Raw genomic sequence first — 15,723 nt, forward strand, 5'->3', positions numbered from 1 at the left:
TATTAAATGCTGTCCTTTTCACTAGTGCTCATGCACTCTGTTTCGTTCTTTTCGGCATTTTCAACTTTTTGTTGTCTATATCGCCCTCAATCAGCTGATAATGTTGCCTACGATTCGTTGGACACAATTTTCAAAACATTTTTTATGTTCTATCATTCCTACATACTCAGCGAATGTTGTACCTTTTGTGACATTATTTATCTTTTATAGTTTGACACCTAAAGATCAGAAAGTAATTTAATTTTTATAAATGTAGGTAGTGTCTGCAATTTTTTTATAAAATTTATAAAAACATGGTCAGCGTTTTTTCCTTTCTCCTTGCAGAAAATATGAGAAATAATGTTTTTTAAATTCATATTTAGAACAGTATGAACCAAATGAAATCCAAATCAAAGAAATCGAGAATAATAGGATGCGTTACAAAAAAGGCGAAAATTGCTTTCATTTCTTGCTTTATTAAAATATATCGGTAGTTGTTGGCAACTGCTGGATAATACAACTTAAAAATTTAATTACAATTACAAATTGAAGAGATATAGAAGGGTTTTCTGGCGTAGTTAACTAATTTCCATCTCCTTCCATTCGAGTTTATCTCTGAAAATATGTACCCGCGCTTTAGAGCTGACAACAGAAATTACTCTGGGCTCAAGAGAGCAGACTGAATGCGTTAACGTTAGATACATTCACAAATTGGTCGCAGCGATTGATAATTCCTCATTTTGCCATGGCAGACAGAAGGCAGAATCACAGTCAGGAATCACAAAAGCACTCGACACGAAAACAGCAGAGATATCCTTTTTCTTTTACAAAAAAATGGCACTGTCAGCGAGAGAGAATTTAAAATGAAAATCACACTTTAGAATAGTCCAACTTGTTTCTTGACGCTGGTTTGTTTCCACGTAGGCAACTCAGTGAACTCTTCTTTCGTCATGCCAAGCAGCTCCTGTGTCAAACCAAAGTTAGCAAATTAGTAAAAGCATTTGTTGGCCTTTTTTTGCTCTTTTTATCCCTGTCCGAGGACCGGAGGACCGGGAAGGGCGCGCACTGCACTAGCACGAATGCTGAAACCCGGGTCCCAATAACACCGCGAACGGATAACATGGGCGCACCAGGCCGCACAGGGACCCAGCCCACTCAAGGGCCACTTGCCTCCGCACTGAGGACTGCATTGAAACGCTAGACATTTGTCCCGTGAAGCCAAATCACGCATGCTGGAAAGGTGCAAACCAGCAAGTAGCGAGTCGGCGCCGGTGCGCCTCCCAAATAGGCAGAATGTGAATTGGTTTAAATTAAAGGAGTTGACAATAGGGCTGACATTAAAACTAAAAACAGTCCAATGGCGAGCGAATTATGAGGCAAATTTCCCTACTGACGCCATAAATCCTGATTTCCAATAGGAAATCAGTGCTCACCGCTTAATTAGCATGCAATAATTTGAATCGATTTTCTCAAAAATTTAAACAGCAACCTGGGATTTTTTTAGCTGTTCTAACTTTCAAATAGTTTTTAAATTATGGGGTAAATAGGATTTTCATAAATTTTCTGTAAAGCTTTAATTAAATTTTCTTTTCAAAAGTCCTAAATCAAATTATATATTTTCCAATGACTTTAACGTGTTATTTTTTTTAAAAATTATGGTTGGGATCAATTTGGCAAGATATTGATTTTTGACAGAAAAAACCAGCCGTGGATAGATTGTAATTATTTACCTCAAAATGCTCTGAGGACAGGTACTCTTCTAGCTTTGTTGGGTCAACTCCATCCGGCAGCGGCCGCTGCAGCAGCTGGGCAGGTGGGTAGGTGGACTGGGTCAGTCTTGCCAGTTCGTCCTCAACGCTCAGAGTCTCGCCTGGCTTCCGTCCATCCTGCAATTACATGGCCATACTTCAGTAAACAAATTTCAGGAAAGTAAAATCAGGCCATTTTATTTTAACTGTTGATAATGTTGACTTTAATAATAGACTTGGCAGGTCAAAAAATTCAATAATCATTTGCAGAACCCTCAACAAATGTGACCGAAAAGTTGATTGCTTTATTTGTATTTATTTTAATAGGATGCATGTATTTTTGTTTTTAAATCTTATTAATATTATGGGAAGGTATCCTGGCAGGGTTGCATTTTCTTTTATCATCCATTATATTTCCTCACTCTTTTATTTTACAAATTTCTTGCACAAGAAATGCAATCAATTAAATTTTGAATTTTTTTCATTACAACAAACAAAAGTAAAAATTCTGCTTCTTTGTGGGGTTATAATTTAAAAATGATATTCATGCTCTTAATTTCACCAGGTAATTATTTCTACCCATAGCTCAGACTGATGAGGAGGGCAAAAACAGCTTAATTTTTTTCTTTGTAAAACTTGAGTAAAAACAATGCCACTTACTGCCAATAATAGTATAGGTAAAAATTGAAAAAAATCATACCTGCATATTACTCTCGGTGGCATCATCCTTGTTCTGCCAGTCGGGGAAGAGGCTGACAAACTCAACGCTCTCGAGACCGGCCCAGACGAGGTTGGCACTCAGCCTGGCATCAGGGCCTCTAGTGGCCGTCCAGTAGTTGACGGCCGTCTGCATAGCCGCCCGGCGCTCCGCCTGCCAGCGGATGGCGCCAGAGCCGGTGCTGTCGTCGCCACCACTGCCATCCTCGCGAGGCCACCAGCCCTGCCACAGCCAGAGGACACAGCCTGCGTCGACCAGTACCAGCGCCGGCTGACTCAGCTCGTAGAGGTCGCGCTGCACGAAGGGAAACGCCTCGGCCGGCTCCTTTGTCCTGGTCGCGCTCAGCATCTCCTGCACAGTGAAAGCGCCTGACGCTGACGAGAAGTGGAACATCTTCAGGTCACATGGCTCGTTTGACGGCGGCAGGCTGTCATACAGATTCGTGTTGTTCCCTCCAAGACCTACGAAAAGAGGATTTTTTTTAATAAATTAATTCAATGAGCTATTTGATCAGAAGTAATTTTGATTAATAAATCTGTATTTTCAAGCACCTATTTTATTTTTGTAAGAAAATTGTGATGTTGATGCAAAACAATAGTGTAAGAAACGTGGATTGGACTTAAAACATAATATAACTATCTCTAATATTTGGGGAGCTATCTTTTAATTACAGAAACACGGAATATTTGGTATGTTTTCTATTCATATTAAATATCATTTCCAAATTATTATTATTCTTGTTTCCGCAGGAGTTTAACAATTATGTATCATTAACTATTCCAATATTTAAATTTACAATTAGTTTTTGGCTTAAACTTGGAGAATCTTCAAATTACCTCTAAAGAATTCAATTTGCTTATCCCCCTCGTTGATTTCCTCGATCTCAGCTTCCTTGCCAAGGTGGAATTCAGGGTGGAGGTGCATTTGCCTAGCCGCCCTGAGCGCAGCAGCCTTAGTATGCTTGTGCGACTGGTTGCCGTGCCAAACAAATGCTTTGTCGCTCTTGGTGTCAAGCAGGATAAGTGAAGAACGAGAACGTAACTGCCGCACGCTCGGCGCCACCTCAAGGAGGCAGCTCTCCTTGTCTATGGCGCCGGTCACGGTGACAAACAGGCGCCACTTGGGTGATGTTTCTTGCTGCTGACCGCGGTGGCCGCGGTGGATGGCCATGTGGCCGTTGAAGAGGCCGCGGAACACGGCCAGTTCGGAGCCTTGCACGACACGGACCTAATGAACACAAATTACAATTTTTGTAGATATATTTTTACAAGGAGCGTGTCTTTAAATAAAAAAATAAAATGTGCCACTGCACACTTCCCTTGTGTGTATATATTTTTTAAATTTTACGACAGATTTTAGCAATTTATAAAAAATTTCAGACCATTAATTGTGCAATCTTTTATCACCGTTTTGCAAGTAAATTTTAAAATATCTGTTATACACTGTCGTGTCTAATATATTCATATTTTTTCTGGTATAGCTGATAAAAGAAAATATATGGGAAAAAGGCATTTTATAATTCATTTTGAAAGGAATTATCATATATAAAGAATTAGAGCTTTGAGGAAAAAAACTGAAAGAATGAAAGAAATTTCTAGAAAGCTAAAACTGATGCACCAATCGATTTTTATTGTCCAGTACAGTCTACCTATAAAATACCATCACAATTTAATGGAGACTGGTTTCACAGTTCGATTTTGGAATAATTTCTCATCCCATATTAAATATCATTTTGATCTCAATAACTCTTAAACTGAGTTGAATCAAAAATTACCCTGTGGAGGTATCTCATAACTTTTTGGAATAAACACAAATTAAAAATAATAAGCAAAAACTAAAACGTCGAACCCTAGGAATTTCCTTTAATGCAAAAAACAAAAGTGCATATTTACCTGAGGTCCTTGTTCTTTATCTAGTTCAACGGTGAGGAGAGCGGCTGCTCCCTGTTCGCTGAGGCTAGATTGAGATCCCTGCCAGAAGAAGTAGGCGCAGCGGTCTCTTCCGACGGTGCCGTGCTTGGACGGCGCCCCGCTTAGTTCCCGGCCGCTGACAGTGATGGAGTAGTTCCAGCGGACCACGTAGCTGTCTCCCTCGTGGAACTGGCCCATGGAGGCGTCTGGGATCTCATGGTACTCGAATTCCTCGATGTGCCACACTTCCACGGCGGTGGTGGCGATCTCAAAGTGCCTGCGCGTCTCGTGGTCGAAGTAGTGCTCACCGCGGCCAATGTGGCTGCTCTCGAGTTCAAAGTCCGGCTCCGTCCACTCCTGGGCGGCCATCTTATTTGCGTCACAGGGCAAAACTTCAATCGAGCCGTCGACCTCGGTCTCGCCTTTCCTCTTCACTCTGATCACCCTGCTAAACTCGGGCCAGTCGAGGAACTTTTCGCGGAACAAGGCCGTCTCCATGTGCTGACTCAGCTTGCCCAGGATCGCCCACTCCGGCCGGACCTTGACGGCTGTGTCCCCGATCGGACTGATGTCACAATCGGAGTAATCAACCGTCTGCCAAAGTTCGTCCTGGACAAACTCCGCGGCGAACCTTCGCACGTCGCCAGTGGCGTTCTTTCCATTCCAAATGTAGACCTCAGATCCAAAGTCGAAGACTAAGACTTTGTTGGGTGCCAGTACCTCGATTTTTGGCACTGAGCCCCAGTACTTTTCTACAGGAATAAGTTCGTCGTCCTCGACCATCCAGATTTTGTTCGTTTCGGAGATGACGTTTTCGTATTCCTCGTCCTCGTCTGGATGGCCAGCTTTGAGAGCTGTTAAAAATACTTCATTAGTCCCTAAATTAGATATAATTATAAAACATACCTTCTCCGCACCCTTCTTGTACGCCGAGAAGCTTCCAAAAAGCTTTTTTGTGAGAGGCGCTCCCCAGGCTCTTGGCTTCGTCGATGGTAAAAACGTTGCCAGCTGCCTTCAAGCATCCCAGGTCTTTGCGCTGCGAGATTTGTAAGGCGATTTCAGCACTTCTCGTCCTCTCGATCACATTTGAAAACTTTCCAAGCCAATTGTAAACCTGCAATTTGAATAAACAACAAAATATTACGCAAGGTGAAACTCTAATAAAGAGTAAAATGAGAGCGTCATTGAAGAAGCATTTGAAACTAAATCCTCTAAATTGGCATTGATATTAGGATTTCTCTCTATACTTACAGCATTTGGAGTGACAAGGACATAGGAGTCACCCTGGTTGACTTTGCTTGCCACCGGCTCCACCAGTCTTGTTTGAACATGCCTCCTACCCTTAACCTGCAGGAGCATCAGGTCCCTGAAGGGCAGCAGGGTGCCCACAGGGTCACCAGACGGCTTCTTCAGGCTAACGGCGGTGAAGTCCTCCTTGCTGGCTAAGCCGGCTAGCGCCTCAACCGCAAGATTAGAATTTTTTGCCACTGGAAACGGGAGTAGAGTGTGAATAATAATCGCTATGAAGCACGCGTACAAACTCTTACACTTTTCAACGTTCAGTCTCTTCATTTCTCTCTCGGCGGCTCCGGTGCGTACCTCTTGGTACTCTTGCACAATGTCAGTTCTTGCGGCCAAGGTCTTCAGTGGATTGCGGGTTGCGTTCCGTCGTTTTTGCACTTGTACTGTTCTTCTATGGCTTACTAGTCTGAAAGCACGCAACGCATTATTGCTTGATCTATGAGATGATTTTGCGGGACTTCCCGTCACCTCTCATGTTTTGATACACTTACAGAGTGTGCTGCTCGGCGTCAGGTAATGTTCCGATTTCTTCCGATTCCATCGTGATAGTTTCGGCGGTGCTAGTGAAGAATTGGTCCAGATGGTCAGTCATGGAGGGCACTTTGATAACCGGCTGAGACTCAGGAGCTGAAATACTCCTCGCTAGAGGTGGCAGTTTGATGGTCACTGCTGCCTCTTTCGAAGGAGATTCTGGCGTGGACGAATTGCCGCCATCTGATTCTTTTGAGGACGTCCTGTTGTTACGCTCTGCGAATTGATTAACAAATTCCGTGATTAATTTAAATGATAGAAAAGAGTGAACAAATACAATCCATTCTAGAATCAATGTATTATAAAATGGATTGTGTTACTAGCAACCCTATATCGTGATTCTATTGTTAGCTAATCAATGAAAGGAGAATGGGAGAACAATAAAATTAGCTTATTTTTCAAAGGTCAGGGAAATGAACGAAGGTCGCTCTCTGATTGTTTTCAGTAAACATCAATTGTTCATTCTGCTTACAGTTTGAAATTTACTTATTTTTTAAATTATAAAAATCAATTCTCGTCTTTAACATTGAAGGGTTTTTTTAAATAAAATATATTAAAATTACCTTTTTTGCTCTTGAACCTGGCTGGTTTTGGCGTTCTTTTTTCTCGCGCTGGAGACATAAAGGGGCTTGGGGTCCCTGTTTCGACACCCATTCGTCCAGCAACAGAAAAGTCGACTGCATCTTTTGGCCCCACTCTCTTTTTCCAATCACTGGCGGCAACGTCAAGTTGGTTGAGTTTCTCGGCCAAAATGCCGCGTGCCGAGCCAGGCATTGATTTTGACTGTTGCAATGGCTGTGGACAAAATTTGCATACATTGATTCACCTGACACTAAAAATTGATTCAAGGAGAACTTACAATTAAAAGCTCAAGCTTGAATGGAGGAGAAGAGAAGCGTCAGATTTAATTTCTTTTTTTAAAATTTCTTAAGGACCTCAGCGTTTGTTTACATAAGCTAACGTGAATTGCAGATAAAAAATGACTGTAATATAACTGTGTTTATATAAAATTGCATACTTTCATTTAACTATAAAGAGGACTTAAAATTAATTATAAAAAGTTAAAATTTCATTCATTAGCGCTAGGTGCGTTGGCGGCTTCGTTGGCTGTGGGTGGATTCGAAACGGTCGTCGTTGGGCTATTAATAGGTGCGTCCGAGGGTGCACTTCCTGCTAGCTCCTTGGTTGCACCGCTCTGGCACTCGGCAATCAAGGTGTACACGTTATCAATGTCAGCGGTCACTTGTTTCTCCTTAGGCACCACCACAAACGACTCCAGGTCGACCTCGACGGCCGCCTTTGGCTCGCTCAAATCGACCAAGAGCGAGGTCGCGACTTCGGCGGGCTTTGGAGTTCCCTCGACTTTTTCCTCGGCTTTGGCAGCCTCGTCCAAAATTAAAGGCTCGGCGGCTGCAAGTGTTTCCAGTTTAATTTCGGCTTTGTCTGCACTGCTCTCGGGCACACTGCCAGCACTCTCTTTTGGAGGTTCGATGACGAGCTCCACCAGCGATTCGGTTGCTTTTTCCTCCTTAATTTCAGTTTGAGTCACTGGACTATTGTCAGAGATGTCGTCTAACTGAGGCTCGTGTTTTGAAGCCTCTGGGGCTGCCTCGACCTGCTCAGTCAGACGTTTTTCCAAGATGTCGACGGCCTCGTTAATTACGGAATCTACCTCTTCTGACACACTTGAAACGTTGACAGTTGATTTTGGCATGTCTATGCTGACTGATACAACAGGAGAATTATCCGGAGTGCTTGGGGACTTAGCTGGCGCCTCCACCAAAAGCTCGTCAGATTTAGTTTCGGAAATTTTAGAAGAAACAGCGTCAGGTTGCATAGGCTCCGAAATCTCTTCCGACTTTATTTCAGGTTCAGACGACACGACCTCGTGCACTCTGCTTTCAATTGGTGCCTCTATGACGGGCTCAATAGCAGTTTCAACTGCGACTGGCAGAGGCTCTACCACATTTTCGCTTGTAGCTTCAGTGGTAGGCTTTTGAGGTTCCTCTGCCAACACCAACGTTTCGACAGCGTCGGTCAATTCAGCCGAAATGTCGTGAACGAGCTGATGTGTTTCTGGGACAAAACTTGTTTCTAAGACAACGGCTTTCGTCTCAAGAGCCGACTCCAACGGTATAGCAGCGATATCCCCAGGAGCAGCAGAGTCAGAAATGTTTGAAACAGAGGAAACCTCCTCGACAGCTGGAAATGGCTCAACGGATCCTGGATCTTCTTTAGCATCGATTGATTTTGGCTCTTCGACAGATATGTTAACCGATTCTGACAAAGAAATTTCGGGGACTTGTGTAGGAGCAGCAGTTTCGACTACAGATTCAGCGATAGGGATTTCCTCGACAGGTACCACTGCCTCGGCAAGTGGGATTGATTCTTGAGCGATGACTTCGGAAATAGGTAAAGTTGGAGTTGGTTCCACGACTGTCTCAGGAGTTCCAGTAACAGGTACCACGACCGATTCAAGAATAGGAGACTCAGCTTTTGGTATTTCAGCTGAGTCATCAGTCTTGAAAGCTTCGACAGAAACCTTATCTGCTTGTGGGGCAACGCTTTCAAGGACTGGATCAGAAGCTTTGGCCACAGGTTCTGTCACTGTAATTTCGACTGTGGAAACATTGACTGACTCAATAATTTCGGCAACCACAGATTCTTTCTCAGGAGTTAAGGGAGCAGTAGGCTCAGGTTCAGGAGCAACAGCTTCTACAGGAGAAACCTCTGATGGTGTTGGTACTGGTGTTTCCACAACGGGCTCTTCTGCGACGGCGACCGGAGTTGCTTGGAAAATCCCAGTTTGAACCTCGGCAGGAACAATCTCGGCTTCAACACTCGTTTTCTGCTCCGGCTCAGCAGTAACCACGGTTTCTACGGCGTCAGAAATTTCAGCTTCAATTTTCGTCTCGAACTGTACTTCTTTTTCAGCAAGCGCAATAATCTGTTGCTCAATGTCGGCAAGACTAACTGAAGTCGGTTGTGAGATTTCGACTGTTGTTTCCTCAGCGGTAGGTTTCACGTCGCGCAAAATATTTGCGGCTTCCTCATCGCCCTTGCCAGCTGCCGCGCTTTCGTTTTCGCTGCTAACTGGAGCGGCACTCGCGGCCACCTCACGAGCAAGAAGTAGATCTTGCGTGTTTTGCAGCAGGTAGCTCTCTTCGTCAGCGGTCAACTCGTTAGAGTCCTGAACGACGCTGGTGATCCGCGACTCGAGCCTCTTCAGGGTATTGTCGATTTCGCTCAGCGTGGCGGAGCAGCTAGCAATTGACGGAGTGGACAGGTCGGCTACTTTCAAAACCTCGGTTCCGGTCGACTGCACCGTCAGTTCGTCGGCCTCAATTACCCAGTTCTCTTCCTGAGGAGGCAACACTGCCTGCGCAGGGGTGGCAAAAACGACTGCGGCCTCCGCGGGGGCGGCGACTACGACTTCTTCAACGGGGGCGGCAGGGGCAGCGGTGGTCTCAACGTTTACCTTAATTTCAGGCGCGTGAACCGAGAGCAACGGAGGTGGCTCGCTCCTTACCGGGGGGTAGGTCTCCGAAAGAGGCAGCTCAGACATGGGCAGGATGTTCTTCTTGTCATCTTCTATGGGGGTGTTTTTCTTGAACAACAGGTTGTAGAGGACGACGAGGAAAACGCCGCCCGCTGTTAGCAGCACGAGAATCATCACGACCGACTTGCTTTGGACTGATTGGGATGAGACAGTTGTGTGGCTGCTGCTTGCACACCACTCTCTTGCAAGCGAGCGAACGAGCACCGGAGCCGACAGACGCGAATGCTTCCCCAGTCGGCCCCACCACCACCTCACGCTGAGTATTTGTGGACACACCTCGAGAGAGAGAGAAAGAGGAAAAAACACCACCCGTATAGCGACTGCATGTACTACGTGTGAAATCAACAATAATTCAATTTTCAGCAGTCTCGATTACAGCCGTCGGTATTGATGAGTAACTAGAGTATGGAGAGGAGAGATTGCAATCTATATTTTAAAGGCACAAACGTTCTGCATTCTAATTTTAAATCAGCAGCCTTCACTGTGCAGAGTTGCAAAAATGTTATGCATGGTAAAATCAATGTAATGCGAGAATTCGAATGTTCAGTAAATGACGTCACTGCGAGCAGCGAAATAGGTTGCCTCTTCTTTTGAATCATACTTTTATAATTATCCGTCTGAAGGCATTGGATTACACGCTGGCAGTCACACAAATCGTTTTACGATCCCTTTTTGTGTTGAATTAGTAGCAGCTTCGAATGAGCCTGCAATTGTTCAAATTAAAATCCACGGAGCAAGATCACTTGACGCGGTTTCGGAGCAGGTGCCTTACCCAAAATAATTCTACCGCGTCTTTTTTATCTTGGCCAGCACAGGTCTGGGGGCAGCGAGTGCGTATTAATTTGGGACGGAGGCGGCCAAGTGCGTCAAATTCTAGAACACGAGTGCCGGCCTGCGGTGATTAAGACGAGAGACACGCCTATGCTACCCCCTCGACAAATTCCACCGCTGGCCTTTTCAAATCGTCACACTAAAATTAAAAGCAGACACGCGCCCCACAGGCACGCTCCCCTCAGATCTCCGCGATGTTATCGTCAATATAAATTAAGATAACTGAATTGGTCTTATTCATATATTCCAAAATTAGAACTCCAGGGCCAATAGAGCTTTGCAGATAAACAAATAATAATTTTACAATATTAAAATAGTTAGAAGGGAGTTCTTCTGCTGTATGCAAATAAATCGATTATTGTTCTTTAAATACAAATCAGGGCTACAATAGATTCTGTTGTTCATATTCTCTTTGAGAAATTAATTTCAATTTACAATTCCTGTCTATTCAAATAAATAGAACATTATTTCCACCTCCAACGAAGGAATTTTTCACATCAATCGGTCCAGGCACCATACCATTACTATCCGCACAAAAGGGTTAAATTTGAGCTTCAATTTTTATCATCTCAATAAGTGAATTTTTTAATTTAGCATGACAGTCCTCTGTTAAGCTAACTCAAAGACACAAACTATTTAGAACGCTGAACTGTAATTATCCTGACGCCTCCTTGTTTTCAAAAAGCAATTTAGGTCAGCCACACAGCCACAGCATGCGGTGTAGTTTATGATCCTTACCTTGTAGCCGGCGTCTTTGTTGCCATTGGACGCGAGTTCGTCACCAGGGGAGGCGCGAGGGACACGCTTCTTCCATTCTGTCTCACCGTTCTGCTTTAGCAAGGCTAGCCTGAAAAGTAAAAATACATTTTGTCAATTCGAGAACACGATCAAAGACAAAAAGAGGCCGTGTTCGACTTATCGATTTGAGAGTGACAATCTAAAAATACATTGGGAAACACAACAAACTGCCGTGATTCAAGAGGATTTAAGCTTGAATTTTAATGGGTAATCTAGTTGCACGTTTTCTTATATCATTTCTGCCCATCTATCATTTCATAAAGCTCACTGGGCTGTTAGTTACAAAGGCCAAGGCCGTGCATGGCTGGACAAAATGAATAATTTATCAATTGACTTAAATAGCAGCTGACTCGGCTTGCTCCAACTCTTCGGTTCAAAATTCCCTCATTGATAAAACAGCTTTGTGAGTTTATAATGACCTTTCAGCAATGCTGATTTTGGAGACAGAGTCAGACTCCTTCTTGCCCTGCCCATTTTCAGTCGGCTTGATCGCCGCCTCGAACTTTTTGACAACTTTCGGTGGCTCTGCTGCTGGCGGAGGACCCCATGAGGACGCTTCTTCAGCACTCGAGGCCCGCTGTTTCGGCTCCTGTTCCGGCGCCACGCCCTGCTGCTGCTGATGCACAGCGGACGCGGTGGCTGTCAGCGTCGCCACGGTGTCTCTGCAAATCAAATTTACATTTTTATTACTGATAGCCAACCAGCCGAACTGATGGGAAATATTCACTATCAATATTATTTATAAAGCGAAAATTAGATTATAAACTATGAATGACATCGATGGAAAATTTATTTAATATAAGCTCTTTTGGATGCTTTCCAGATATTTCCTTTTACAATAAAAATCCTTCATTGCAAGAATACCAATTATGGGTATGAGTCTGCTTTGGCATGCCACTAAATGAAAAAAAAAATATACTGCTTGTATTTATTTCTAGATTGCCCTGACCTTTCCCCTGCGTCAACTTAATCAGCTCGATCGACAAGTAGTGTCAGTGCCAATTGTCTGACTAACAAAAGCAAATGATGTGCAGTCATTGGAATTACCAAAACTCAGCCAAAACAGGGTGTTGTCAATCGATAGGACTCTGGGATTCGTCAGAAAAGGGAGAGAGGATTAACAGATGTTTCCAGTCAGTCAAGGAACAGGGACAGAAAAGCAATTAAATAAAGTCAGAACAGCTGTGAAACAAATTTACGTTGAGTTTAGTTCCCCTTGTTAGATTTTAATTGTCACCCTATTTGAATATTAATCAAAAGTAATTCATTGCTGTGAAATATGCACGAGCTGAAATTTGAGCATTAATCAGATTCTAGTTGAACGTGTGTTAGAAAGGACGGACCCTCTTGAAAGCCTGATCTTTCCTTCAAGATAAAACCGAACGTCGTAAAATCAGTGAAATTCCCAATATGGCTTTTTAACGTCAGCCTCCAACATCTGTTCGCTTGCGATGAATGGACATATAAAATATAATTCAACACAATTTACGATTTTATGCTCTGATTTTCGCAAGAAAAGCCATTTTAAACGATTTTCAAAGCCCGGCTTTTATTATGAATCTCAGTACATCATTTCAATTGCAAAACGAATGGGAGTGCGCCGCGCACACAATGAACGCGACGCCGACAATACAGCAGACAAAAGGTTCTTCCCTTCATCCAAGACGGCGAACGCAATGACATGTCTCCTTTGAAGAGAAGAGTGCGCAGAAAAAACTCATAATTATTGCGTCTGAGAGGTTCGTCGAGCGTGCGTGTTTGTGAGAAAAAAAAGCCGCGGATCAGAGGCGCATGCACGAGAGAAAGTTCATCTGGCGTCACAGCCTCCAAAAGCTGCATCGCCTCCATGTATGGACCAACGCACCGACCTGATGGTTGCACAATCAAAACAAAACGCGGCGCCGCAAATCGAGCGTGTGGCTGCGCACGAACATGGCAATGAGACTTTTATTTCAATTAGCTGGCAGGCTTGTTACGCACTTAAAGAGCTCTCCAGCCAGTGAGAAATATCACTATAATAAACATTTGTTTTATGGTTGAACAAAAGAGCAGACAACAAACTAGCTTTACAAATAAATAATTACAATTATCGTAATTTATGATATAACGAGTGCATAGAAATTTTTATGTGTAATGAAGTTATGTCTTTTCCGATAAGACATACTAACAATAGATGATGACATTTATATTTTACTTATCCAAGTACTAACATTTTCGAAGTAAATAAATAATAATTGCAATGTGGAGCAAAACAAAATGAGTAATACCTTCGGTTTTTATCCGCGAACGAAAGTAAGGGAGCGAGACGCTGCGGCTTGGACTGTGCCGAGCACTACCAAAATAAAACTAACTCCAAACGTGGCCTATTCAATGTTTCAGTTGAGGCCCTCCCTTCCCAACTGCTGTTTTTCTGCAGCTGTTACTCTCTCGCTCGCACAAACTAGCGGCTTGTGCCGATTATAAAAGGGGGGAGCCGGCGGAGAAGGGGGCAAATTTTGGGTGGAACACCGTGGGTGACTCTTTTATTGGTCATAATATGCAAAAACGTGGAACAATCTATATCTGTGATTGAGCAGCGACGCGATAGCCGCGCTTAGAGTGGGATTTTAGATAAATTGTATATTAATTTACAATTCATGAGGAACAAATTTAGTGGACAGCTGCAGTGTGGGCTGCATGAATATATTATTATATATTTTAGGACACTTCACTAAATTTGTGCTGATTTTCAACGAGGGTCCAAATTTTAAGCGATAACCTGATGAATTCTTGTTTTATTTTTTCCCCAAAAATTAACCGAATAGTTATTTGCAAATTGCTAATTCTTCTACTTATAAAATTACGTTTGGCGTTAGTATTTGAAACAAAGCATTTGTTTGTAGAGTGAGCCATGTGACTGAAGTAGATATCAAGGTGGCTCACGTTACTGAATTAATTATAAGTTATTAGCGCAGGTGGTGCGTCATGCGTTGAGGAAACAACTTGTACCTGAGGTGATTCACAAACACGAATTCCGACAGCGGTGTCTTTTTGCTGCACACTCTCGCTTTTGATAGACAGGAGCGATTTTTCGCCCCGAATATCAGAGCTAATCAGAGGGCGAAATCGGGGACAGAAAGCGTGATAAGCGCTCTGATACCAATTTCGAGCTTTTTCATTTTGCTTGGTCAAGCGGTGCGGCAGCGGATGTTTTCTCTCTTTTTTGCGGTTTGTGTTATGAGCTGCCTCCAGAGAAAATTCGACCGCAAGGATATAATAATAGTGTCCATCTATCCAGCAGAATCTGCTATTTAGCCGAGTGCAAGGACCGGCAGGTGTTCGAGGGCTTGGACAAACAAAAAGCAATTTGCAGCATTATTTGCTCAAGGTCGACGCTTCAAACCCACGAGAAGCGATTTTTAAATAATTTCCACCGCTTTTGAATTACGCAATTATTGTGAGAACGTGCGCTTGTGGATATTCACTTGTGTCACGATTTATTTATTGCTCAAGATCATACCGGCGAGAAAATATCATAATAGTGCAAGATTCCATTGCCTATCTCATTTCTCAGCAGAATACGAATGCATACGTGCATTTCGCAGAAATTATTAACATTATATCTTATTATTCAACAACAATGGGCGTAAACGTCCGCACGAAACTTACATAGGCCGGAAAACAACTGCTCGCAGAGCCAGTAATAAAGGTATAAAAGGCAGTGGGAGTAAAACTTACGTGTTTTTGCTCTCGAATTAAATCCGGATTCGCGTCGTCCGAGGACGAAATTAAACTGCAAAACCACTCGGAGCACGGTTGTTTTGATGCAATTCGCCACTTCTCAGGCAATTACGCCAGCCCTTCCAGCGCACATGGCCAGCGCACGCCAACTGACTGACTGGCTGAGCGAGTGCTCCTTTGCTCTAGACAGGCTGCTGCTATAGAACCCTTTTATCTCTTTGATTCCAAGCAGCCCGCTGACTGAAAAGCGAGACGGGAGGGGCGAGGGTATTTACTCGCTGGTCCTCTCTTCGAGCCTTTGCCGTCTATAATACAATTAAGCGAGCTTCGTAGGCGCACCAGTATTTTTTTTTCAATAATTAATTACAGCCGGCGATATTTTTATCCTTGAGACGATAAGTGCTTATTTGAAATCCTGTCTCACGAGCGTGTCGTCGTGATTGCCTTAGATTTGTAACTCGTCGTGTTTTGAGAGAATTAGTCGCCTCCAGCTCGTTTCCATCCTTGCTTCCAGACAGGCATTCGAAAAGAACATTGGTCTTTAGAAAATTGATATGTTCAAACAACCCACTATTTCAGGTCCAGTGACTGCGGTCACCATTATAGGTTTAAAAACCTTTTTACTCA

At 43.4% G+C, this 15,723-nt stretch overlaps 2 protein-coding genes across 10 annotated transcripts in view; both read right to left on the reverse strand.

The window, feature by feature from the left end:
* Positions 1-435: 435 nt before the first annotated feature.
* Positions 436-15,723, reverse strand: part of Svil (Supervillin) — a 51,682-nt gene continuing 36,394 nt past the window's right edge. For all 9 annotated transcript variants that reach the window (XM_065495832.1, XM_065495831.1, XM_065495833.1 and 6 more), the window contains 12 exons: positions 11,796-12,038; positions 11,317-11,425; positions 6,752-6,983; positions 6,149-6,404; positions 5,903-6,063; positions 5,607-5,842; positions 5,262-5,469; positions 4,338-5,209; positions 3,282-3,672; positions 2,428-2,906; positions 1,710-1,865; positions 436-943 (listed from right to left, as the gene is read on the reverse strand). In XM_065495832.1, the coding sequence (XP_065351904.1) occupies positions 857-943; positions 1,710-1,865; positions 2,428-2,906; positions 3,282-3,672; positions 4,338-5,209; positions 5,262-5,469; positions 5,607-5,842; positions 5,903-6,063; positions 6,149-6,404; positions 6,752-6,983; positions 11,317-11,425; positions 11,796-12,038 (3,430 nt within the window). In that variant the 3' untranslated portion in view covers positions 436-856. The remainder of the gene's footprint in view (positions 944-1,709; positions 1,866-2,427; positions 2,907-3,281; positions 3,673-4,337; positions 5,210-5,261; positions 5,470-5,606; positions 5,843-5,902; positions 6,064-6,148; positions 6,405-6,751; positions 6,984-11,316; positions 11,426-11,795; positions 12,039-15,723) is intronic.
* On the reverse strand, positions 7,048-9,963 carry LOC135947182 (cytadherence high molecular weight protein 1-like). The gene has a single exon (XM_065495843.1). The coding sequence runs from the start codon at positions 9,859-9,861 to the stop codon at positions 7,258-7,260; it is 2,604 nt and encodes an 867-aa protein (XP_065351915.1). The 5' UTR covers positions 9,862-9,963; the 3' UTR covers positions 7,048-7,257.

The sequence above is a fragment of the Cloeon dipterum genome, chromosome X (assembly GCF_949628265.1).
Source record: "Cloeon dipterum chromosome X, ieCloDipt1.1, whole genome shotgun sequence".
NCBI classification, from domain to species: domain Eukaryota; kingdom Metazoa; phylum Arthropoda; class Insecta; order Ephemeroptera; family Baetidae; genus Cloeon; species Cloeon dipterum.